At 39.8% G+C, this 27,090-nt stretch overlaps 3 protein-coding genes across 11 annotated transcripts in view; all 3 read left to right on the forward strand.

Annotated features, from left to right (window-relative positions):
* Positions 1-4,600, forward strand: part of LOC101741823 (abnormal cell migration protein 10) — an 85,963-nt gene extending 81,363 nt beyond the window's left edge. For all 5 annotated transcript variants that reach the window (XM_012693575.4, XM_012693576.4, XM_062669102.1 and 2 more), the window contains one exon: positions 48-4,600. In XM_012693575.4, coding sequence (XP_012549029.1) covers positions 48-1,291 — 1,244 coding nt within the window. In that variant the 3' untranslated portion in view covers positions 1,292-4,600. The remainder of the gene's footprint in view (positions 1-47) is intronic.
* Positions 4,601-5,573: 973 nt separating this feature from the next.
* LOC101742224 (uncharacterized) lies at positions 5,574-26,845 on the forward strand. 5 transcript variants are annotated; one of them, XR_002431096.3, is made up of 10 exons: positions 5,574-5,830; positions 6,942-7,119; positions 8,163-8,376; positions 8,887-9,008; positions 9,613-9,791; positions 14,500-14,672; positions 15,778-15,910; positions 16,771-16,935; positions 23,266-23,622; positions 24,449-24,604. XR_002431096.3 is itself a non-coding variant. In XM_021350445.3 (10 exons), the coding sequence occupies exons 1-10, from the start codon at positions 5,818-5,820 to the stop codon at positions 26,826-26,828; spliced, it is 1,479 nt and encodes a 492-aa protein (XP_021206120.1). In that variant the 5' UTR covers positions 5,578-5,817; the 3' UTR covers positions 26,829-26,845. The 5 variants fall into 5 exon arrangements, 3 of the variants coding, with proteins under 3 accessions (XP_062525112.1, XP_012548917.2, XP_021206120.1); XR_009973409.1 differs by having other exon boundaries at positions 5,575-5,830; positions 23,237-23,622; XM_021350445.3 differs by lacking the exon at positions 23,266-23,622 and adding an exon at positions 26,683-26,845 and having other exon boundaries at positions 5,578-5,830.
* Positions 11,654-13,334, forward strand: LOC101742068 (uncharacterized). The gene is made up of 2 exons (XM_004929827.5): positions 11,654-12,413; positions 12,878-13,334. The coding sequence occupies exons 1-2, from the start codon at positions 12,076-12,078 to the stop codon at positions 13,236-13,238; spliced, it is 699 nt and encodes a 232-aa protein (XP_004929884.1). The 5' UTR covers positions 11,654-12,075; the 3' UTR covers positions 13,239-13,334.
* Positions 26,846-27,090: the final 245 nt, after the last annotated feature.

A 27,090-nucleotide genomic window follows, 5' to 3' on the forward strand; every position in this document is an offset into this window, starting at 1 on the left:
CCATGAAAAATGTTTGATAACAAATTTGTTACTATTCCATTTTACAGATTCAACGGATACTAGTGTGTATGGCACAGCTACTACCGTGAGCATTACAAGTACAGAAAGTCCAGTCCGAAAGGAGCCTGTTTCTCCGACGTACGATCACTATGACACAATAACTCGCGACAGCTCCTTCAGAAACAGTACAGACAATAGTTCATCTCTGTACGGATACACCACAATATACGACAAAGTGCAGAAACAACAAGCTGAATGTACCGTTGAAGATTTGCCTTTGCCACCGCCCCCTGTCGTTGCAGATGTCCCAGACGCAATGTTCAGTTCAACACTGAGCCTCGACAGCCTTCCTCCACCGCCGCCACCGCTGGACGCGATTGAGGATTTGTCGGGATCTCTACTAAGCCTTCCCCCACCACCACCCGAGCACGCCATGGAGGCCAACAGTGGTCGAGTGCAAGACATCGTCAGTCAACTGACGGCACAACAAATAGAACAAGCTTCGCGAGCTGGTCAATGCAGAGTTACAGCTCGAACAAGTGAGCCGACCCGTTCCTTCCCGAGGCAACCCTCTCTCGACAGCGTCCACTCGGAGGCTTCGCGTAGCTCGTCACTCCCATCTGACAAAAGCATTTATGGCCCGCAAAACGTCGCGTATGGGGCCTGCCTAGTCGAGTTGCAGACTAAAAAATTAAGCAGCCCCTCCATTCAAAAAAAGGTGATCACACAAACTGAACCAACGAAGGAGCGAACGGGTTCTATAAAAAAAGTTAATTTTGCCGATGACTTACCGACGTGCTCCGAAAAGAAGGTCAAAAAGATCTCGTTCAATCTCAAAGAGCAACCTCCGCTTTCGCCGCGGAAACCGCCCCCGCCGAAACGTAACGAAAGCACTCGACTTACATCACCGAAAAAGCTAGTCGATTCAAACAGTAATCCTCCAAAGGAATTTCTAAAAGATCTGCAGAGGGTGATGCGGAAAAAATGGCAAGTCGCACAAAAGTGTAAACTCGAACCGGCAACAACTCCGCACGAGGTACTTGGTTTCCGTGAATATCCACTTGCGGATGATTACAAAGAGACGAGCGTGTCGATGTGGGTGCAGGAGCACTACGGCAGCGGCGTGGAGGACCCCTTCTACGAGAACGTGTATAGTGCGGAACAGACGGCAGTGCGACGCGAGGAACCCAAGCCCATAAAGAAGCGTCCACCACCAGCACCGCCGCGACGGAGCGACTCCACGCACCTGTCCACGCACCCGCACGCCTCAGCCGTACAGCCCACCGCTTGAAACGCGACCTCCTACAAATACCACTCAACGGCAATTAAACGAAATGTTGATTCTAAGAGGAAAGCAAAAAAAACATAGACAATTAAGGTTTGAAAAACTTAAATGATTAAATTTGGGTGTTAAAAATAATATTAGGAGAGTTTAATATGAAAATAATTCTCAGTGTACCTATCGTCACTATATTCCATCCGGATATTCATAACGTCTACGCTCTCTTTAGGTGAAAACTGACGTAATTTATTAAAAATTACGAATAAAAAATTTTACAAAAAAAAAAACTAAGTATATTAAGACCAAAATTTTGATATTGTTCACATTTATAAGACTTTCTTTAGGACAGTTATTGTATGGTTATTTGTATGGAGGTGCTATTGTAAAGTTGTATACTAAGGTATATGAAGGGATTTGTTGTAAGTTTACTTGTAACTGAAAATGAAAGTGACATTTCGATAATTGTATGTTAGAATAAAGTCACGCATTGGCAGCCGATCTATTGGATTCGATATAAAATTTTAACTTTATTTTATTTTCAGCAGTTACAAGTAAACTGAGGAAGGAAGCGAAGTTGGAGTTTGATGATTTTATTTTACGTTCCTAGTCAATATGCACATGATTTCGCGGATATTTATGAACATTTTTTTTGGATTTTATATTTCTAAATAAGTTTATTGTTTTTAGAAAATTTATATTAACACGCGACGATAAAATGTATGTTGATCTTATTATTTTCACAAATATATGCTAACACTTCACCACGATAAATGAAAGAAAGTTGCATTTCAATTATGTAGATGAGGTTCTTTTAATTCGATATGCGATTCATTCACAAATCGTTTTAACCGTTTATTCTTCATAAAGTGTTATAATTTTAAATGATTTCTCACACTCTTAGTTCACACTTTGAGATAGTATTAGATTATAGTTTTAACTGTATAGGGATTTTAAATCTTCTCATTAAAATAACAACGTTCTGTTGTCTCAAATTAACCAATTGTATGAACGAGACCTAACCAGTGGAATCTCGGTAATCCCTCGTCATAAATGTTGTTACAGTCATTCCATAAATGAATTTTTACTTATCGACGCTTGAAAGGCAAACGTGACTAAGCGACAATGCGTGAACTTTACAGTAGACTAATTTAAAGTCGAAATACCTGAAAACAAAATTTATTTTAACGAATCTAGCTGTAATAGAATCTAGCTAGTAGCTAGATTCTCTAGTAGTAGCTAGTAGCTAGGATTGAAATGATTTTAATAGACCTAGAAATATATATTTTTTGCGCATCGAATATGGTTATTGCCTATCATTTCTGTACAAAGCAGTTATTGTCGCTTAGTTACTTTTGCCTTTCAAGCGTCGATATATAGTACATTATTTTCTCGATTTAACTGGAATAAGTTTCAAATTAAATGTAATTTATATTTATGAATTACTCTAGTTTATTTGCCTTATGCGATAATTGCGTATAACCGTATGAGTAGATGACCGAATAATGCCGTTGAAATTCAATTGTATACATTCTACGATTGATAATTGCGCCGTGTTAAGTACGTTAGTAGTGCAACACTGAAAGTAAGAGCCGCAAGGGAACCTCTAGAGAACTCTAGAGGCTAAATTTTAGTTTGTTTTGTGTGGTGAGTCTACCCTTTAAAACGTACGAAACATGAGGTCAATAACCGAGAGATCAGCTAGTCACCCGGTCCCGCAGATTTGTTGAGCTCGCCTATCAGCCGATTCATTAATTTATTTATCCAAACACTACTAGAGTTTGTTGACGCTGCAACTCTCGCTTAACACGTTCGCGTGAGCAACCTCATTTCTGAATATTGCTACTGTGGCGCATCTTTTTCCCATACAAAGTTTAGCAACGTCTAAAAACGTCCCGCCGTAATACATACATACATCTTATGATGATTTTTTTTAGGGAACGCGGCGGTGTAGCTTATGAAAATCGAATGTGTTGCGGCGCTAAGTAGATGCGTCATAGGAATTTGCCTATAAAATAAACGTCCAAAGACGTTTCGACAAAATAAATATGATAATCTAGAGGCCGTGAAATAATGAAATGACGTTGCGCCATTTCATTATTTAAAAAACACGATGTTCCAAGACGTTGCTCACGCGAACATGTTAACAAAACATCTATTTCTTCAAACTACTCGTGCACTACCTGGCGTATATTGATAGTACTATGACAGAAACCTTTACCGATGACAGCTGTACCAAGTTACATCTCATACATGATTAACATAATTTTTTATTAATATACTCCTTCACTTTTGATAGAAGTTCCCATTCACTCTAAATACATACTTCCAATACGAATGCTTTCAATTTCAGTGTCCCAACAGTTAGTTATTTATGTATAGGCTGTGATTATGTTTCGCATTACTGAAAATACACACGAAGTCGATTTTCTCAAATAATTTACGGCTTTCGACATTGTGTCTCTCAATTTATCGATTTATCTAAGCAATAATATAAATAATATCGTATTATTGTGCTCTTGTCGTGCTATTCTATATTGTTCTGATAAAATTTCTTAAACGTTGCTAGTTTTTAATTACCAAAAGTAAATTAACAACAAATTGTGGTCAGAATTAGTTAATAACAAGCGATGACAAAATACCTACAATTAAGAGAGTCCCGTGCTATATGCGTAATAGAATTAATAGTATGGGAATGAGTGGAAGTAAAATTAATGAAAAATCGATTAGAATTAACGTTGGCGTTAGACCAATCATTGATATTCGTCGCGTTATTATTCAAACGATTGTTTAAAATACTGCATGATAGATACGTCGCTGTTTTAATTTAATTTTGGTAGATACTAATTAGTGTTATCACACATCACTATATTACTTACGTAACTAATAATAACCACACCCAAATAAATAAAATCAAAATGACTTAAGCAAAGATAAAGTACATCACAAACGACTGAAATGTACCGTTTTTTATATGAATGTTCTTCATTATTTAATGTAATACAAAGTAGATGAATACATGTTTAATTTAAATGTATATTTATATATTTTAATGGAATTTCACTACTGTAGCTGCATTATCGTAGGATAGCCAAGCAGTGACTAAGCTTTGAATACCTGACTAGATTTAATGTGTGATAATAATAACACGTTTTAGTAGATAATTTTATAATTGTTAGTTGTGACGTAATTCGAATAGTAAAGTAAAACTGCCATTTAGAAAAAAATGTTTTACACAAAAAATGGAGCGAATGGTTTTTTATTTACTTGTAGAAATATATACGTGTAAAATGAGCAAATAAACGATTAATAACTTTATTACTCGAAACCTTTTTATTGCAATAGTGTACAAATCTCGTTTTTTTTCATCTACCTGTTCTAGTAACTTCGAGGGACTATTTTAGATTCACCGAGCCAGTAGGTGAGCTCACGGGGCTCAAACCGGGAGTGTTGCTAACAGTGGCCCTAGCAAGAGCAGTGTTTCGCAGAATCTACCACCGGATCGGAAACGCGACTCACTGAGAAGATCCGACGAGAAACTCAGTGGGCTGTGTCTGTGGGTTAATTTACTCGTCGCAAGCCACGGGTTCGGCGAGGACGGTGACCGGTACTTGAGGTACCTAAAAGCACCGTTAATGGATCGGCTGTTCGAGAGTTTCCAGCATACAGACCTACTTGCATCACAACTCACGTTTAATAATGCGAATAGAGTCTAAATTTTTTGCAACATTTTTTTAAATAATATCTTCCTATATTAATAAGATACTGAGTTGTAGGATAGCGATTCTACATGTGTGTGTTGCCACACACTGGTCAAAGACTTTCGTCTTCTGACTCCACGGTATTTGGGATGACAAGGCTTTGCGCAACTTCCTGAACGCTGCCCATTCTAGTTGGATTCGACGATTAATCTCTCTTTTTAAGGACCTACCTAGTTAGACAATTTGTCTCGAGTAGTCGTACTCGTCTACAACTTCAATCGTAATGCTCTCTCCTGGATTGGGCACTACATGGGCATTCGGCATTATTTTCGTATTGTCCATGTTCATACCTAGGCCCACTGAGATAGTAACCCTACTGAGATCATTGAGCATTTTACTGAGCTCCTCCAAGGTCTCAGCCAAATCACGATATCGTCGACAAACCGAATGTGAGCTATGTACTGGCCGTTGATTTCTAGCCCTTACCATTCCAGAACTATATATTTTCGTATTATCGTATAATAACTCTTTGTCTACCTATTTAAAAGTGGCAAAACGTATTATTCGCTCTACATATATCTTGAAAAAAAAACAAACAAAACATCGCTGTCAAATCCAATCCTTCATCAAATAATCAAATTTATTTCTATTTAATTTCAATTTTTTACATACTTAATAATAATAAAATGTAGATACTTAAACAAGTGATCACAAATATTATTGTCTTTATACAGCTGCTACTATGAACGTTAAGCATTGAAACAATTTTAATTTAACCATATTACTTGTTTAATCTATCAATTATCATTATTGTAAAATCTGAGAGCAAAAACAGAAATGCAGACCGAAGGTAAATTTTAATAAATATTACAATATGAACTAAGCTTTATATTGATGTATAACACTTTTTCTTCTACCCGTTCTGGTAACTTAAGAGACTAATCCAGATTTAAACGGTGGTAGGACCTCTAGTGAGTCCGCACGGGTAGATACCACCACCCTGCCTATTTCTGGCGTGAAGCGGTAATGCGTTTCGGTTTGAAGGGTGGGGCAGCCGTTGTAACTATATTTGAGACCTTAGAACTTATATATCAAGATGGGTGACGCATTTACGTTGTAGATGTCTATGGGATCCAGTAACCACTTAGCACCAAGTGGGCTGTGAGCTCGTCCACCCATCTAAGTAATAAAAAAAAAGATATGCCCGACTTGTAGGTGAGCTCACGGGCCCAACCTGAGAGAATTTGCTAACACTAGCCTTAGCAAGAGCAGTCCTTCACAGAAACTACTACTACCACCGGATCGGGATCGCGACCCACTGAGAAGATCCCGCGAGAAACTCAGTGGGCTAAAAACAATACTTTTAATTTGCTTCGCAACATTACAGTCTTGTTGAATTGATTGAGTCATCAATAATGTTTGTTAAGCTGTTGGAAATGGATGATTTTAATATATTCCTATCTATATATCAGTCCATAGACGTTCACATACATACCATATGAGACATAGATCACCCACCAGAGACATGGAAATTAAAATGTCAACGCGACTTAATTCAAATCTGCACAGAAAGCACAATACTTCACACACTTCCTGGGAAACACAGTGTCTTTTGTTATTTATCTGAAGTTACACAGTAGAGATTTATGTAATCAAATTGTTTTTTTTTTTTATTGTTTTAATGGGTGGACGAGCTCACAGCCCACCTGGTGTTAAGTGGTTACTGGAGCCCATAGACATCTACAACGTAAATGCGCCACCCACCTCGAGATATAAGTTCTAAGGTCTCTATAGTTACAACGGCTACCCCACCCTTCGAACCGAAACGCATTACTGCTTCACGGCGGAAATAGGCGGGGTGGTGGTACCTACCCGTGCGGACTCCCAAGAGGTCCTACCACCAGTGAAAGTGAAGTGTGCAAACAAAAGACAACCAAATAATTAACTTAATTCCGTTACAGACTGCAAATTTGTCAAATTAATCGGACATTTAGACGCTGTTAAGTGGTTACAAAATCCTCGTTACTATCGTCCCAGTCCAGGATATCTATATCTTGAAGACTGGACTAAGAATCCTTTCACTTGGCTTCATTACGTAGAAAGTTCAGATGGCCTTCTGGTCGAAGATGAGGTACTTTTGTAAGTATTCAATGAACACAATCCAATACATTTGGTTTAATTTTTATTTTTACCTCAAATTCTTGATCGATCTATTATTATTGCCCGCCATGGATGACCAGATAACAAGCCTAGGTGATGGTAAAATCACTAATTGGTTCCGACACAGAATTTTAAATAATAAGATAAGTACTCCGTGTGGTGTCCGTTGCTTCATTTACTTTAGATTTTATTCATTATTTAAACTTTTTTCCCGGAAGCCGATCTTTACGGTGCTAGAGGTGATGATTCGTGACACGATAAAATTCAAAAAAACGATCAAGATATATATATTATTTATGTAATATGTAAATTATGTATAAGAAAGTTTTTAAACGATTTGTGCTTTATTCGATTATGTTGAGTTTCTGTAAATATACCTTACATATATGAATCACATCAAAACGTGAATGCCGACACCACCAAAATGAAACATGAGATCGAATTCAAAATTGTGACTATTACACATACTCTAGATCATTTTTGTGAAACAAATTTATTATTTACTTTATTAATCAACAAGCGGCCCGCCCGCTCCGGCTCCGCTCGGGTCTTTAACAAAAATATCAACGGTATTTGACGTTTTTTTTTTAAAAAAAATAAAAAAAACACTTATTGCTGTATAACTATAATAGTTAGACAAATGCTGTCGCGACACTGTTTGTAAATAACAATGTGTTCTACAAAGTCCTAATACATTATTTTATTTTATCGTCACAGTTTTCGCGGGGCACGCGATTAAAAAAATATTTTAGGTAATTTTTTTACACCTTGGGTTGGAGTTTTAGTAAGGATCCCAAATTTTTTTCAAAAAATATTATATCCTATATCACTCGGGAATAGTGTAGCTTCCAAACAGTGAAAGAATATTTCAAATCGGTTCAGTAGTTTCGGAGCCTATTCAATACAAACAAACAAACAAATCTTTCCTCTTTATAATATTATAGTATTAATCAATAAATCAACTACATAATAATTGGACTAGTAATGTTTTTAAAACTTACATATTATACTACGCTTCTTAGAAACGCGTACTCTCGATATTGGTCAATTCATGACGTGCAACGGTATTTCCTCGGTGACCTTCACTGTGAAAAAATACTATTCACTCATCAATATCCAAATTTGAAGTTGCCCAGTCGCTTGGGAAACACTTTGTGGAAAACGAACACAGCAACGAAGGTTTTGCCAAAATTATATTTGAAAGAATTTAATCGATCCCTGGAAGTAACTTTAAAGGTAACTAATGTAAATTGAGAATAATGTAAAAAATTGAGAATAATGTTTTTTTTTTATTGCTTAGATGGGTGGACGAGCTCACAGCCCACCTGGTGTTAAGTGGTTACTGGAGCCCATAGACATCTACAACGTAAATGCGCCACTCACCTTGAGATATAAGTTCTAAGGTCTCAAGTATAGTTACAATGGCTGCCCTACCCTTCAAACCGAAACGCATTACTGCTTCACGGCAGAAATAGGCAGGGTGGTGGTACCTACCCGTGCGGACTCACAAGAGGTCCTACCACCAGTATGTTAATAAAAGTAAGTAATGTAAATTGAGAATAATGTAAATTGATTAACAATCCATCAAAATATTTCACGTTAGTTATTGTGCTGTGTGTATGTACTATCTTTAATATCGAAATGAGATAAACTTGGGTTAAAATCGGTCATATTCAATTAATTGACTTATAATCAAGACATCCGTAATCTGATCATTATTTAATTACATAAACATTTACTTTGCAGAAAATGGTTTCAACTAAAGCTCAAATGAATAGATTAATTATATCAGACCAACTGATCAACATTGATTGTCTGGATTATTTTAAAAGGAAAACGTTCTTTGATTATTTATTGAAAATAATTAGGTTTGAGCCATTTTATTTCGATAGTTTATTTAGTTTATTTCAATTTTATATTTACTTTTTTGAGGATGAGCAGTAAGAATGAAATGAAAAGAATAATTAAATTATTTAATTACTCATTTCATGAATTTAATATTTTTTTTAATCGTAACTATTAAATCCAATTAAAGATATAATATGTTTCTTACTGCTAGAAGAGTACACGTGCGGTTACTGCAGTCCATAGACATGACAACGTAAAATGCCAGCCACCACTTGAGACATGAGCTGGAAGTCTCAATTGTATTGTACAAGCTTTACGGTGGATATGGCAGGGTAGTGACAGTTAGCGCGAGTTCGGATTGCGGCTAAAGACAAATCATTACGCAAACCTAAAAAAAATTGCAATTCATAATTTCAATTTTATAACAGGATATTAACTCTCGTGCAAGTCGTTTGCGTCAATCAATCATCAGCCTTTATCTGCCCACTGCTGGACATGGCCTTCCACAATGCCTTCCACAGAATGCGGTCCTCCGCCTTCTGCAACCAAGGACCTCCCGCTGTGCGCACTAAGACGTTTGTATACTAAAAATTATTCTGATAAATTGACTGAAGTTTACTCTAGTTTCCAGAACGAATTGCAACTAGTTTCTTTTGAAAATTTACGCTGCAAGAGACTCGAGGGTGTTCGGCTAGTCCAACAGTTAGCTTGCTTCAACGCGGATACATTGAAATACTTGTTTCTATGGAAATTTGTATTACCCAATGAAAATCCATTGTTGATTAATTACTCTTATTTAACAGGTAAGTTCACACAATTTCAAAAATATATTGCTTTAACTTTGGGGACATTAATCAGAGAAATAATCACGAAAGTCCTTATTCTGATGCATTCGACACGTTGGCAATGAATCTCTAGGTTGGCTAGGTTGATCTGACAGTAAAAGATCTTACTCTGAAATCCGAATAAAAAGAAAACCGAATTCAACAAAATAAATGCGTAATAATAACAATAACAAAATAAATAACTCAAAAACTAGCGGTCAGATCTTTATAAAATTTTAAAGGGGTTTTCAACTAAATCGGTTCACTCAGAAAAAGAGTTCTGAGATAACAAACGTAAAAATAAAGTTGAATTAATAACCTCCTTCCTTTTTTAGTCGGTATAAAACACAAAAATGTATGCGATTGACATTAGTTAAATTACGTGACTTTTAGTTAGTTTCTCGTTATCGTTAATGCTATTTGACTGCGCTTTGAGAGACCCCCACTTTATTTACGTATGGTCTCGCAATGCACTTAGAAACTATGTGTGTAGTTTATATTTCAACAATTACATTGTTACATTACAGAAGTAACGCCTTTTATACCTTAGCATATATTTTATTTATCATACCATCCATCCATACCATATCCATCAACACCATAGTATTGTTACGGGCTGGGCTTCGAGATAAATAAAAAATTATACCGAAGTATAAATTAATACTGTATTAACACTTAGAACACTTAAAACACTTAACGAGCACTATCAAATTCTCAATTTACTTCTTCTGCTTTGCTTCATGTGATCCGTTCGCTGTTTCGCTTCGAGTAGTTCCGATTATTAACCGCCTTCGTGCCATCTCTGTAACGCTTTTATAGCCGGTACGACATCCCTAGGTTTATCGAGAACATTCTGAGCAAGTCGAGTAGCTTCGATGTGTGTTTCCGCTATCTGACAACAGATGGCGTTCTCGAGCTTTCTTGGCGATACGAGTTCCTTTGATATTCGTTTCGGCTATTCAGCAATAGATGGCGTTACTCTTACCGGCGTAACAGTATATAAAATAAGTACACTATGTAAGAACACATTTACAGATTTTTCGGACGGGTTTTTCTATAGAAGTCGTCATATCTAATTTTAAAAAGTTTTAAAATAGAAAAACTATGTTGATTTGCAATATGCAGTTGTAATTTTATACGCGATTCCAATTAGAAATTTTAGTCTAGCGTTGTTGAAATAGGTTATAATGTTATTAGCAAGCAAAAGGCTAAGACTATCCATCGACAACTTGCACAAAAATACGATTTTGTCGATTCTGCTGTGCCTTATTACCAATACCAACTTCAACTGGTTATTGAAAATAGTTATATTACGCTCTACTGGAACCGATATACTATCATGGGCTATTGTCGCCAATAGGTTGACGACACAACATGAAAGCAGGAAAGGACAAATTAATAAAACTATTTAAGCCTATCCCGCGAGACTACCGACATGGGGCGTCTTTATTCAACTATCATTGTTCCGATACTTGCATCAGTACACGGCTTGATAGTGAAACATTTTAAAAAACTTTCGTTATTCTGCTGACTCAGAAGCTTTGTACAGAAAACTGTTATTCTTGATACGGCGCGTATTGTGAGAAGGTTTCTCGCTCTTATGTATTTTTTAACTCTTTTTTTAATACTTTCTAATTTAGTCAGATTTTAAGAAATATACCTAATTTTGAGATAATCTATCAGTCACCATCCTACCTACATATTTCAGATGCGAATCATTCCTCTAGTCCGAAGGGTAATCGTTTTACAATACCGGTGAGCGACAGTTTTAGTGATGTATATTGACTCCTTTATTTACTTACCAGGGAGACCATGAGCTCAAAAACTGCTCATATTTAGAGCATAATTAAAATTACGTAAATTCGTGAAAAAAGTTTTTCATAAAATAAGGTCGCATAGCCTAAGCATGTCGAAGAAATGAAACCTATATGATTAAAAAAAAAACTGTCAGTGAATACACAATATCCATTAAGATCGGGCTCAATAAAGTAAATTTTGTGAGTGAAAATTTATAAAAATGTTCAATTGCGCACCTATGTTCATGTTATGTCCTAGTATAAAATTATTTTGTTTCTTGTTACCGTGTGCTGCATTTTTGGGTATGCTAGGAATGTATATAGGGAATTTCTTTTCGTATTACCATCAACTTGTTTACACCAAAATGAATTCATTAGTTGGTGCTTCAAATTTATAAAACCAACCACCAAACCAAATTAAAAAATTGCAAAAATCTTCTTTCCGACCCCACTAAATTGATTTGACTATGGGAGCATCGATGCCAATGGTTACCAAGGCGACAGTATATTTTATAAACAACACGAAGCCAGACATCATCGAACAGTTTTCAAAGATGATGACTGATGAAGAAAAATCGAAAATAGCGAAACTACTACATGATGTCGCTGTCAAAGAAAATCAATTACCTGAACGTTGTTCTGGTCTTGTAAAAGATATTCGGGAAAAGTTCGGTAAAGATTCTAATGAAGACGAGGACAAAGTCGAATCCGTTGACGAAACGTATGAAAATCCATACATAGTTGATAAATCACAACTTGAAGAAATAGAAAGGAAACTGGAACCATTGATGTCAAAAAATAAAAGGTCAGTTACGAGTATGTAACGTGTTTAGGTTTAGGTAATCCTTTATAAAAACATCATTTTTTATTAACTCTCGTTCCAAAAGGACGATTTGAAAACCCGTCTTAATTTATTTATCTTTATATCAATATGGTTTTATTTAATTTAAATTTCGAAGTGACTAGTGATATGCTATTAGTTTTTTGTTGAGTCCGCGTGGGACTCACCACCACCCTGCCTATTTCTGCCGTGAAACAGTAATGCGTTTCGGTTTGAAGGGTGGGGCAGCCGTTGTAACTATACTTGAGACCTTAGAACTTATATCTCAAGGTAGGTGGCGCATTTGCGTGATGTCTATGGGCTTCAGTAACCACTTAGCACCAGGTGGAGCCCCAACTAAGCAATAAAAAAAAAGCACATTCAATTGAGTCATAGAAAGAAATGTATGCAATATAATACAAAATTGCTCAAGATCTTATATTTTACAGAAATAGTGTAGCGTCTCCTAATCTAATAGGCCACGAGTCAGATCCTAAGCGGCCATGGCGAACCAACTCCAATAAAGAAAAACTGCTCCGGATCGACAACGAGCTAAAACGACACTTGGACAAAGCTACAGACCTGATCGCCCCTTTGTCGGATGGAGAAATGAGTGATATAATAAAACAAAGTCGAGAAGAATCTATTACGACACGCCCTGTCGAGTATGTCCGACTGGTAGATACTGTAGAGGAAGCAAAGAAAACTTTATTTAATTTTCAGTACAGAGCTGTTTGCAATAGTACTGCGACGGCGATATTACGAGAGGCGCACGCACCAGTTGATCAAAACGAACCTCATAAAATCTAGCTAATCCTGTTCGGATTGCAGTACAAATGTGTTAAATAAAAATATTACTTGTTTACTCTTAATGAGCAATAAATTTGTATGAACATTTCATTAAAAGATTTTCCCTAACATTTTTAGTTGAATAATGTTAATGTAACAAAGATAAAATAAAAATAAATTTCTGTTTCCTAGCTTTAGGGAAAATTGCTACTTTAAAAAGAATTTATTTGTATATTTACATACATTGCATTTGAAACCGATCGAATAGCTAGGCTAATACTCGTAAAATTATCATCTCAACGTGTCTTTTTAAATATAGATTTTTACTATTCATGCTTTTTGGTAGCTATTAAAATACTATTATCAGAATATGTAACCGGAGGCCAATAACAGACCAATCCAAAGTAGTAAGGCTTATTATATTTAAATATCTCATCAATATTCTTGGTGAAATGAAAGATTTCATTCAATGCAATAAGTACACTATAATAGTTTTCTCCTCCTATAAATCCCGCTCAACACCAGATGGGTACGTGTGTATAAAAATCGGCAATTTTCCATACACTCGGGCAGGATCACCGGAGTCTTGTCTTTTCTTTTATTTAATACTTGTTAAGTTTATTTTTACACTCGTTTATCACCATTTTATTTTTCATCATCTAAAGTTTAGTAAAGAACATAAGAGGCCAAGTGGTGATCATTTTCTGAAATTTGTTGGTGAGTTTATTTATGTTATAATTTCAAAGTATTTTTATTATTATTATTCACACTTATGAAAAAAAAAAACTAGCTGGTTTAAAATCTACCATAATGCATTTTGGCATATGCGGCTAATCGTTTTAATTTAGTATAAGTAAATTCCATTAGGTTTCTTGGCATAGTGAAGGCAATATAACCGACCACACTAGCCTTCCCGCCAATAGAAAAGTTACAGTTGCTGAAAAGGGTCATGAATCTCGCTATACGAGCGAGGTCATAGCTTATTTTAGCTGCGAATGACGTCATACATAATAACGTTGCATTAAGCCACGTGTCAAAGCTTGCACGGGAATTCAGCAGGATAAGGACTGTCCACTAGCACAATTACACATTAGATGGATCATACTTATGGATGTTCATTCTTTCGATTTCCAATACAAGCTTATTAAGTATTCAAATAATTCACAATTTAAGTAGCTCAGGGCCTATCTGATTTAAGTAAACGAAATGGATCACTGTATTGAGGTACCAATAGGCATTATGGTGTTATGTACCCGTGCAAACTTTGTGACTTCATTTTTAGGTAGTGGCCAATATATTTCCAGACCTGAAACAAGACGATGTTTTATACAAAGTCTCGGTGTTATGAAAGAGCTTCGGATGTTGGCTTTGGAATACTCTCATATAGCCGATGGAACGGGAGGAGCTCTAATATCTTTATTACCCGTCCTGAAAAGACCAAATTTTCGCTTGCAGGTTGTATTTTAAAACTAAACAAAACTGTTATGTTTTCATGAGAGAAATTACAGTCAAACCTGGATAAGCGAGAGTTCAAGGGAGCACAATCTCATTCTCGCTTAAAGAGGTTTCTCACTAGCCCGAGTCTCTCGCTAATGCTCCGTCTGAATTTCATTTCGCAATTTTCTGGATTCAAACGTATTCACTATTTTAGGTTTATCACTTAATGACAGTACTTTAATTTTCCGTTTAGACATGATGCTGAACAGAACTTTCCTTCGCAACTGATTAACAATAAACTGAGTAAGTCCGACAAACAGGACGGTACACAGGCGTACGTGTCCATTCGAAAAGAATGTGATAAAATAACAACGTTATTTAGTTCCACGAAATAGAATAGGTTCAATATTGACGAGAAAACAATACAAAAACAATGGAAGGAAGTTCTACAAAAGTTAAGAATGAGTCATAAAATAGCAGATGTTAAATTTGTAATTAGTTTTTGCACTTGTTCCTCCTAAATAATATAAATAAATAAAGCTCGACTGTCGCTTATAGAGGTATAGATAAGTAGCAGTCTCACTTACGGGTTCCATGAGGGAAAAACGACTCTCTCTTACAGAGGTTTCTGTTTCTCGCTAATAGAGGTTTTGGGAGCTTAAAATGACGGGTCCTGGCTATTACTCTCACTTATAGAGTTTTCTCACTTATCCAGTTCTCACTTACCCAGGTTTGACTGTATATTAAAATTTTAGTTTAGGTAGTCGAACAAGAAACTTTCTAAACGTAGAGATTAAGGATGAACTATAAATAAATATATTTGAGACATTTCAGACCTTGAAAAGAGAACTGCACATGTTCGCTATTTCGTTGAGGGCCCTTAAAGTATCTAACTCTACCCATTATTCAGAATACCTATGTTTGTTTATCTACTATTTTGTCGCCACGTCTGGCTTTCATATGCAACCATTCATTATTTACTAAATGTACTAAATGTATGTACTCCAGAATCTTAAAACTTAATATTATTTTAAGAATAACTTAATCTGAATTAACTTCGATTACTGATGATACAATAATTTTATATCCCCTAGAATTTCATTAATAAAAACGTATATTTCAGTTAATTTGTCGTGAAAATCACGTACCTGGACGTACGAACGCAGCTCTCGGAGTGGGCGGATATAATATTCCAGATACGGCTTGGAGGAGAGTTTCTATAGCCTGTCCAGATCTTTACCTGTTCATGGCATTTGGTTTGAAATTCGTTTTTAAATTCTATACTAATCACAGTTTTGTACAGAAAGCCTCTAATCTATACTAATATTATAAACCTGAAAGGTTTGTTTGTTTGAACGCGTTAATCTCAGGAACTACTGGTCCGATTTGAAAAATTCTTTCAGTGTTAGATAGCCCATTTATCGAGGAAGGCTATGTAACATCACGCTAAGACCAATGCAAGCGGAGCACCACTGTTTCTTACTGGTGGTAGGACCTCTTGTGAGTCCGCACGGGTGGGTACCACCACCCTGCCTATTTCTGCCGTGAAGCAGTAATGCGTTTCGGTTTGAAGGGTGGGGCAGCCGTTGTAACTATACTTGAGACCTTAGAACTTGTATCTCAAGGTGGGTGGCGCATTTACGTTGTGGATGTCTATGGGCTCCAGTAACCACTTAACACCAGGTGGGCTGTGAGCTCGTCCACCCATCTAAGCAATAAATTAAAAAAAAAGCCAATAAAGAATGTTTCAAAATGGGGGTTTTAATCCCTTTTGAGAGCTTCCACTGCGTGCGCTGCGGAAACGGTTAAAGTTTCGCTAAAGTAATGTATGAGAGTATTCTCTGTATCTGTATCTGTCTAATGTATGAGAGTCTCTTTTGAAGTCGGTTAAAAAACGTGATTTTGGTACCTTAAATAACTCTTTAACATTCTATTATTCAAAAATATTCTCACTTTCTACGTAAATGAAGAGGCGGGTAAAATTTAGCGTTATGCCAAAGTAACTATTTCACGCGGACGAAGTCGCGAGCAAAAGCTAGTGTAGAATATATGTATTTCCTTGAAGATGAAAATAGAGAACGTTATTGTAGCTTAAAAAAAAAAAACAATTTTCTAGATAGAATCTGGGACAACGATAATGTGAGACGTTTTTTATCTCCAAGTATCCCGCTTTGTGAAACGCATCTCCACATCGGCATTCATGTAAAACTGGTAGAAAGGAAGGACAGCGATCTCTCCTGTTTTGTGCGACATTTGGCGTTTAATTATGCCAGTACACTATGTAGGTATTTTGATTTATCTAGGTACTAGTAGTAAATAATTAAATAGAATGAAAAAAAAACACGTTTTAATTTTAACAATTAAAATTAATCGTTTTTAATTAATAATATAATTTAAATAATAATTTTCCCAAATTTGATGCTCATTAACTGCAATCTATGAAATTTTTCCAACCTTGGTACACATAATTGCAAAGTTCCTTGATAGCTAAAATGAGATCGATTGGCTTGTAACACACCAGGTAACCTACCATATTATTTTAGGTCCGCGTTCAGCTTCGTTTCATTCCGATAGAGGCACCCGTCACGCGCGGACGTGCTCATCGACCACTCGATCGCCCGGCCTTTGTTCGCCCGGCTTTTGTTAGCCCGGCCATTGTTCGCGCGGCCTGTGTTCGTGGTACATCTGCCGACTAAGTGCTCTTCCTGGAAGTTTTTATTTGTTTTGTTTCCTTTTGTTATTTCTGTGTTCGTGGTACATCTGCCGACAAACTGTCTTCCTGGAAGTGTTTAATTCCATTTCTTTTTGTTATTTCCGTTTTGTTGTGATTTTTCTTTGTCCTGCAGTAATCGTGCCGCATCGCCACCTGTGTTCAATAGAACCGCTCAGGTCCGAGAAGTTGGGGCCTCGCCGCAAGGCGAGTGTTTTCTAAGACCCAGGGTAGCCCCACCTGGGCACGTAGACATCATGGACGCTGTATTTGCGGAATTTCTCCGGCTTCGCTACCCAAAGCTCACTTCCGAGTTTCAGGCCTTCAAGGCCGATCACACTGCGAGCCCTCTCGTGGACTCCACCGAGCTCGCTGCTCCTGCGTCGCCTGTACCTGCGTGCAAAGCTTCTGCATCGAGCACCGCAGCCTCCGTCGTGCCTGCCGTTCCCGCGTCGCCTATACTGGCGAGTAAAACTGCTGCGTCGTCCGCCGTGGTCACCGTTCCAGCAGCGCGATCATCCGCGGCCTCCGTCGCGCCGTCCAAAACACCTACTCGTAGGTCACCTGCGCCCGCCTCCTCGTCCTCCGACTCTGACTCGGAGATGGAGGTCGACCTCGCTCCCGCCTCATCGACGGATGGATTCACCCTGGTGCAAAAGGGTAAGAAGCGTGCCGCGGAGTCTCGAGCTCCCGCGGCCGCTAAAATTAGCAAAGCCGCGAACGCGTCGCGCCCCCGCCCTCAGACTCCCGTTGCGCCTCCAGCCCGTGCCACTCCGTCGCCGCGTCCGGTGGCACAAAATAAAGCCCAGACCCCTCCCCCGGTAATCCTTCAAGAGAAGGCAGCTTGGGAACGAGTTTCCCTGGCCCTTAAGGCCAAAAATATCAATTTTACGAATGCCCGTAACCTCGCGAACGGCATTCAAATTAAGGTTCGAACATCCGACGACCATAGGGCCCTCTCTTCTTACCTCCGTAAGGAGCGTATAAGTTTCCACACATATACGCTCCAGGAGGAGCGCGAACTCCGTGCCGTTATACGTGGCATCCCTAAAGAGTTGGATGCCGAGCTCGTCAAGGCCGACCTTCTCGAACAAGGCCTACCGGTTAACTCCGTACACCGCATGCACACAGGCCGCGGAAGGGAGCCATATAATATGGTTCTCGTCGCCCTCCAGCCTACCCCCGAGGGTAAGCAAATATTCAACATCCGAACGGTCTGTAGCCTTTCCGGAATCGCAGTCGAAACCCCACACAAGAAAGGCACACCTAGCCAGTGCCATAACTGCCAATTATACGGGCATTCTTCCCGTAACTGTCACGCGCGCCCCCGATGCGTCAAGTGCTTAGGCGATCACGCCACGGCCCTATGCACTCGCGATCAAAAAACCGCGACAGAACCGCCTAGCTGCGTCCTGTGTCGAACACAGGGTCACCCCGCAAATTACCGCGGATGCCCCCGAGCCCCGAAAATAAATCGCCGCGTCGCCCGCCAAAACCGCCTCCGAGCTTCCGGCCCAGACATCAAAGCCTCGGCACCCTCTGTGTCGCAGGCTAAGCCAGCGTTCGTTCCGGCGCCGGTGCCCAGTGTCTCGGCCTGGGCGAAACCGCTGCCGTACATGAACACGGCTACAACTCCCTCCTCCGCGATTCGTCCCGCCCCCGCGACTCGTCCCTCTCCCGCGACTTGCCCTCCGACCGCGTTCGACAATCTCGCTTTAGCGATCGACTTCTTTCAGTCGATCAACTTTGAGCGCGTTAACGCTTTGGGCGACGCCATTCGCTCTGCCTCCACTGCACAACACTTTATCGCCGTTGTGCAAGAATACGCCGACGTATACGCGTCATTAAATACGTACGTCCTCCCCTCTCTCCGCCGGTAATCAATGGCGTATATAAGTAGAATAAAGCCCCTATCCGTAACGATAGGATTTTTTAACGCTTACGGTCTCGCAAATCAGCGTGATCAGGTTTCTGACTTTTTGCGTGACCATCAAATTGATATCTTTTTAGTGCAGGAGACCCTACTTAAGCCCGCGCGCCGTGACCCTAAAATCGCGAACTATAACATGGTCAGGAACGACAGGCTCTCTGCTCGTGGTGGTGGTACCGTCATTTATTATAGAAGAGCCCTGCATTGCGTCCCACTCGATCCTCCCGCGCTCGCTAATATCGAAGCATCAGTGTGCCGAATCTCACTGACGGGACACGCGCCGATCGTTATCGCGTCCGTTTATCTTCCACCGGATAAGATCGTTCTAAGCAGTGATATCGAGGCGCTGCTCGGCATGGGGAGCTCTGTCATTCTGGCGGGCGACCTAAATTGTAAACACATTAGGTGGAACTCACACACCACAACCCCGAATGGCAGGCGGCTTGACGCGTTAGTCGATAATCTCGCCTTCGATATCGTCGCTCCGCTAATCCCGACTCACTACCCGCTAAATATCGCGCATCGCCCGGATATACTCGACATAGCGTTATTAAAAAACGTAACTCTGCGCTTACACTCGATCGAAGTAGTTTCAGAGTTAGATTCAGACCACCGTCCCGTCGTTATGAAGCTCGGTCGCGCTCCCGATTCCGTTCCCGTCACGAGGACTGTGGTGGATTGGCACACGCTGGGCATCAGCCTGGCTGAATCTGATCCACCATCGCTACCGTTTAGCCCGGACTCTACCCCGTCTCCTCAGGATACCGCTGAAGCCATAGACATCTTAACGTCACACATCACCTCGATATTAGATAGGTCATCGAAACAAGTTGTAGCGGAGGACTTCCTTCACCGCTTCAAATTGTCCGACGATATTAGGGAACTCCTTAGAGCTAAGAACGCCTCGATACGCGCCTACGACAGGTATCCTACCGCGGAAAATCGTATTCGAATGCGTGCCCTACAACGCGACGTAAAGTCTCGCATCGCCGAAGTCCGAGATGCCAGATGGTCTGATTTCTTAGAAGGACTCGCGCCCTCCCAAAGGTCTTACTACCGCTTAGCTCGTACTCTCAAATCGGATACGGTAGTAACTATGCCCCCCCTCGTAGGCCCCTCAGGCCGACTCACGGCGTTCGATGATGACGAAAAAGCAGAGCTGCTGGCCGATACGTTGCAAACCCAGTGCACGCCCAGCACTCAATCCGTGGACCCTGTGCATGTAGAATTAGTAGACAGTGAGGTAGAACGCAGAGCCTCCTTGCCACCCTCTGATGTGTTACCACCCGTCACCCCGATGGAAGTTAAAGACTTGATCAAAGACCTACGTCCTCGCAAGGCTCCCGGTTCCGACGGTATATCCAACCGCGTTATTAAACTTCTACCCGTCCAACTCATCGTGATGTTGGCATCTATTTTCAATGCCGCTATGGCGAACTGTATCTTTCCCGCGGTGTGGAAAGAAGCGGACGTTATCGGCATACATAAACCCGGTAAACCAAAAAATCATCCGACGAGCTACCGCCCGATTAGCCTCCTCATGTCTCTAGGCAAACTGTATGAGCGTCTGCTCTACAAACGCCTCAGAGACTTCGTCTCATCCAAGGGCATTCTCATCGATGAACAATTCGGATTCCGTACAAATCACTCATGCGTTCAACAGGTGCACCGCCTCACGGAGCACATTCTTGTGGGGCTTAATCGACCAAAACCGTTATACACGGGAGCTCTCTTCTTCGACGTCGCAAAAGCGTTCGACAAAGTCTGGCACAACGGTTTGATTTTCAAACTATTCAACATGGGTGTGCCGGATAGTCTCGTGCTCATCATACGGGACTTCTTGTCGAACCGCTCTTTTCGATATCGAGTCGAGGGAACCCGCTCCTCCCTACGACCTCTCACAGCTGGAGTCCCGCAAGGCTCTGTCCTCTCACCCCTCCTATTTAGCTTATTCGTTAACGATATTCCCCGGTCGCCGCCGACCCATTTAGCTTTATTCGCCGACGACACGACTGTTTACTATTCCAGTAGAAACAAGTCCCTAATCGCGAAGAAGCTTCAGAGCGCAGCCCTAGCCCTAGGACAGTGGTTCCGAAAATGGCGCATAGACATCAACCCAGCGAAAAGTACTGCGGTGCTCTTTCAGAGGGGAAGCTCCACACGGATTTCCTCCCGTATTAGGAGGAGGAATCTCACACCCCCGATTACTCTCTTTAGTCAATCCATACCCTGGGCCAGGAAGGTCAAGTACCTGGGCGTTACCCTGGATGCATCGATGACATTCCGCCCGCATATAAAATCAGTCCGTGACCGTGCCGCGTTTATTCTCGGTAGACTCTACCCCATGATTTGTAAGCGGAGTAAAATGTCCCTTCGGAACAAGGTGACACTTTACAAAACTTGCATAAGGCCCGTCATGACTTACGCGAGTGTGGTGTTCGCTCACGCGGCCCGCACGCACATAGACACCCTTCAATCTCTACAATCCCGCTTTTGCAGGTTAGCCGTCGGAGCTCCGTGGTTCGTGAGGAACATTGACCTACACGACGACCTGGGCCTCGAATCTATACAGAAATACATGAAGTCAGCGTCGGAACGGTACTTCGATAAGGCTATGCGTCATGATAATCGCCTTATCGTAGCCGCCGCTGACTACTCCCCGAATCCTGACCATGCAGGAGCCAGTCACCGTCGACGCCCTAGACACGTCCTTACGGATCCATCAGATCCAATAACCTTCGCACTAGACGCCTTCAGCTCTAGGAGCAGGCTTAGGGACCTCGGTAACCGTACTCGTCGAACTCGACAAAGAGTTCGCCGTGCAACCTAACCCATGAATCAGCTCGCTGAGTTTCTCGCCGGATCTTCTCAGCGGGTCGCGATTCCGATCCGGTAGTAGATTCATTCGCGAAGCAGCTGCTCTTGAGCTGTTAGGTCTCCTTCGGAGGCGCTCGGGTAGCTGTTAGCAAATCCCACCCCTCCTGGCTGAGCCTTTGCTCGCCCACCTGTCCTGGTGAAACTGGAAAGGCCTCCGGGCCACCAGTAATCCTTCAATCATAAAAAAAAAAAAAAAAAAAGCTTCGTTTATGGACATCAGCAGTCCAGACCACTTCCGCTAAATAGTTAAGCAAAATTTTCTCCCAAGTTGGGGAACAGAATTTCTTTTTTTTTTGTTATTAGTCAATAAATAAGTTAAGTGTTTGTATCGCGAGTTTTAGTGCCCTCAATAATTATCTAAATACATATCTGTAAAAATGAAAAGAGAAAATGTAATAACATAATAATAATATGAATCTAGATCTTAAAATATCGATGTTTATGGTTTTGGAATTTAGATACAATAATCGAATGATAATAATAAATTGAAGTAAATTGGCTCAACGTTGACCGCGGCAGTTTATTTCGTAGGCAACTATACCTATACTTAAACCTTGTTTGTCTCATCCGGGACGTATACCGCAAGCGTTACCGGATCAACGTCGAACCATCAGCTACTCTGCTTAAAAATGCTGAGATCTTTACTCGGTACTTTACTGTTTTGTCAAAATAAGAATAAAGTAAAATGACCAGTAACATTCTGTTACTTCATTTAAGTAAGTGATCAGAGAATGTTGTATTACTCGATGGTGTCATTAGACTAGTCGATTCACGATTAGAGTCATTGTCTTTGTTATAGGTAGTATTTGATATTTCTATTTGTTCATATTTCTATACCCATACCGCAAAAAATTCAACAAGTTATTGTTGCCTTTGAACATGACCTCATGTCAAGATGAGTGGTAGTGTTCACTCAGGCAACCGCTTAATACCAAATGAGCTTTGAGCTTGCTTACACATCTATACATAAAAATCAGTAAATACATTAAGTCCACTCCTTCCCCTTAATTATCAGGGTGACTGTGAGCTCAACTGTAATTTTTTTTTTTTTTTTTATCATTGGAGGATTATTGGTGACCTAGAGGCCTTTCCAGTTTCACCAAGACAGGTGGGCGAGCAAAGGCTCAGCCAGGATGAGTGAGATTAACTAACAGCCGCCCGAGCACCTCCGAAGGAGACCTAGCAACTCAAGAGCAGCTGTTTCGCGAATGAATCTGCCACCGGATCGGAATCGCGACCCACTGAGAAGATCCATGATACATGCGTGCCCTTTATCGATTTCGATGAGTACAGTTAACGGGATCTCTAAGCCTGCTCTTAGCGTTAGAGCTGAAGGCGTCTAATGCAAGAGTTATTGGATCTGAATCCGTAAGGACGTGTCTAGGGCATCGACGGTGACTGGCTCCTGCATGATCAGGATTGGGGGAGTAGTCAGCGGCGGCTATGATAAGGTGATTATCATGACGTATAGCCTTATCGAAGCAACGTTCTGACGTTGACTCCATGTGTTTTCGGATCGATTCGAGGCCCAGATCGTCGTGTAAGTCAACGTTCCGCACGAACCACGGAGCTCCGACAGCTAACCTGCAAAATAAAACGATCCTGGGGCATATGCTTTTTCAGCCTAGGCTTCAGTCTATGAATAAAGCCACGCAAAAAAAAACGAAACGCGCATTTTGTTTTCAAATTTATATGTGGTAGGAGTAAGGCGAGTTGTGGGTACGATGTGGTGTAGATTTTTAAGCCTGCTCTGCCTTTTCTACCGAAGAATAGAGATCACGCATATCTGATTGAAAAATATGCATAGTCGTTTTTAATTTGAAATATTTATTGCCCTTGTAGGCAGACGAGCATACGGCCCACCTGATGGTGAGTGGTTACCGTCGTCCATGGACTTCAGCAATGCCAGAGGCAGAGCCAAGCCGCTGCCTACCTTTTATACTCTCCACAAGCCTCGTTTGAAGAAGGACATGTCATAGCGCTCGGGAAACACCGTGGAGGGGAGCTCACTCCATAGCCGGATGGTACGTGGCAAAAAAGACCTCTGGAATCGTACTGTCGATGAACGCAGCGGTTCCAGATAATATTGATGAACTCTGCTCCGATGGCGGAAGTTGCGGTGATAAAAAGGAGGAATATTTCATGTTTAAATAAGACAAAATTCATGTTGTGGGCAATCCCTTAACATTAATTGAGCCTTAAGCTCGTATGCCTAGATGGCATTGTTTTACTAATATAATATAATTTTTATGTTAATGTTACTATACTTACTAACAGCTACACTGGGCATTCATCAGTGGCGCAGTGCAATTTTTCCTCTACGAAGAATATTTGAGTTAATGCCAAGACTAGTAAGATTTTATTATTTAGGAAATGTGGACGAAACGGATCTTCACAAAACTCTGAATTTATTAGCTTGCGGAGTCTGCACCAGTTAGTATTTTGTATTTATAACATACCCACTTTTTAATTGTGTAACACGTATCCACATTATGATTTCATAATCCCTTATTGTAACTAAGGGTATAGTAACCGGCAAACTTCTTGAGCAAATGACCTTGACTGCGCAGAACCGAATTTTAGATCACTTTGGTGGCGAGGGTGAGGCGCGACGGCAGGGGAAATCGTATCGAGCGCGTTATTGGTAGATCAGTCGAACCTTGCGTCCCGCACCGCGCCCTCATTCCGCTTGCTCCCAAAAGTACGCTTGCGTACAGTGAAAAGTCTATCGTTATTAATCGTTAAGTTATTTGTTATAATTGCTTGTTGACTTTGTTGCCATTGCTATTTGTTGAGTGTTTGTTGATTTTTTATAAAAAATACACTATGCCGCGACAAACTGGTGTAGTATTCAAAAGTAGAAAAATTGTGTACGACGTATATTGCTTCATTATAAAACAGGGGAAGAATGATATGGAAAAAGTAAAACAGACTTCGGAAGCAACAAAAACATCCGTGAGTACTGTTAGGTGCATTATTAACGAAGCTAAAGGCTCTGGCTTGCTCGCCGTGTTTCGGACTCCGGGTAAGAAAAGATCAGGGAAGAAGAAAGTTACCGGAATGGATAGTTTCGTTCAATCTGTAATAAAAAGATGTAATCATAATAACTACCAAGCAGCGAAACTCCGTACCATAGAAAGGCTTCGAAAAATTTAAAGAGATATAAATTTTAATGGCTCGGTATGAAGTTTACTACGAATGATGAAAGAGCTAGGCTTCCGATGGAAAAAAAACAGAAAATAATCGGAAGCTGGTAATTGAAAAAAGTTACATTCGATTACTACGAATCGAATATCTTCAAAAAATAATTAATTACAGAAAAAAAAAATAGACCGAACCGACCGAGTTCTAAACTACACCGATGATCCCTATGTCGACTCATCACGATGATAGCAACTTGGGTGATAAAAACAGTGATGATGATGCTCAAGATTATGATAACGAAAAAAAAAAATTACAAATACCAGCTTCGCTTCAACTGAACCAAGACCTGGCAACAGCTCTAGTTTTGAATTAATAGAAGGAATATCTATTTTACCCCAATATTAAATTATTACAATTATTAACCTATTTTTTTTGTTGATGTTCTCATAAATATATAAATAAATACATATGTTGATTTTAATAATTTAATTGCATTATGACGCAGAGTAAATAATGTTTTTGCACGTGAGTGTACCATGCGCAAACTTACCCCCACTACGTCAACAAATGCTCAAGAAGTTTGCCGGCTATTATAATGTAATGGTGAAGATAATGAAGTCTGTGAAGTCATACTTGAGTAATAAAATATTTTATTTATAGAGGAACAGATTTTCTCTTTAAAACGTTTTAGAATGTTTAACGCTTTCTGCTAATAATTTATACATTAACCCCTATCACTGTCAATGTGATTTGGAACATTCTTGTGTTGTCTGAATTGCTATTTAAAAATTAATTGAAATTTAAATAACTAATGCTGGCGCTTTTGGCTACTGGCTAAATGTTGAGTTTTTAAAGTTAAAATTAAATCGTTAAATAGCTCGAAGTCGAAACGACTGTAGTCTTTCTGTCGTTCTGTCTTCTTTTATCTTAATATCAATTGAAAAAAACAATCTAGGAACATAACCAATTCTACGTTTTACCATGTCCAAGTTTGGCGAGCACGACAGCTGCCCCAGTAGAATTCAGTTCCAAAACGTGCGCAAATAAAAAACTCAATCACAACACTCAATTTATTACCGTCGTGAACTCCTAATCTCTTTTTCGATTTTCGCGAATAGACCTTACTGTACTTTTTATTGTACCTACGTAAATTAGGTTAGGCCACCAGATGTTAAATGGTGCATGCAAAGCAAATCGCATAACCACGCTTTTGTCTTTCGTAAAATGACAAAATGCCACCGCACCCTACACTAAACATTTCTGAATAAATAAATAAAAATGATAGGTATGTATTATTTAAACTTTTTAAATAGCCTGTCTTGAAAGTGACAACAAAGCGATTAATAAAGATACTATTTGCTTTACAGAATTAAAAAAAATATCTATTCAAATACAACACGAACAATCTATGACAGATCACTGGAATAAAATGGTTTTAAAGGTTATCGAAGATTACTCTGAAATTATGCGACTTAATGGCATTGATTTTTGTATGCAAATATACAAACATTAAAGTATTTAAGCGAGTCATTAATCTTTTATTTGGATTTAAATTAATAATATTTTTTTAGTGTCCGGTCGACACTCCTTTTTTATGAATGAGGGATAACCTACTGGTGGCCCAGAGGTCATCCGGTTTTACCAGGACAGATGGTCGAGCAAGGGCTCATCAGCCAGGAGGGGTGAGATTTGCTAACAGCTACCTGAGCACCTCCAATGCAGACCTAAAAAGGCCGACCGAAAAAGTGATGGGGCGAATGGCGGAGGTGTTTACG

Source organism: Bombyx mori, chromosome 1 (assembly GCF_030269925.1).
Source record: "Bombyx mori chromosome 1, ASM3026992v2".
NCBI lineage: Eukaryota > Metazoa > Arthropoda > Insecta > Lepidoptera > Bombycidae > Bombyx > Bombyx mori.

Bases quoted from the DNA above. Each gene is read 5' to 3' on its own strand.
- LOC101742068 (XM_004929827.5), top strand. From the start codon at position 12,076: ATGGGAGCATCGATGCCAATGGTTACCAAGGCGACAGTATATTTTATA. The intron at 12,414-12,877 runs GTCAGTTACGAG...TATATTTTACAG, and splicing joins TTGATGTCAAAAAATAAAAG to AAATAGTGTAGCGTCTCCTA.
- LOC101742224 (XM_021350445.3), top strand. The intron at 16,936-24,448 runs GTAGGTATTTTG...ACTTACTAACAG, and splicing joins TAATTATGCCAGTACACTAT to CTACACTGGGCATTCATCAG. The intron at 24,605-26,682 runs GTTAGTATTTTG...TTTGCTTTACAG, and splicing joins AGCTTGCGGAGTCTGCACCA to AATTAAAAAAAATATCTATT.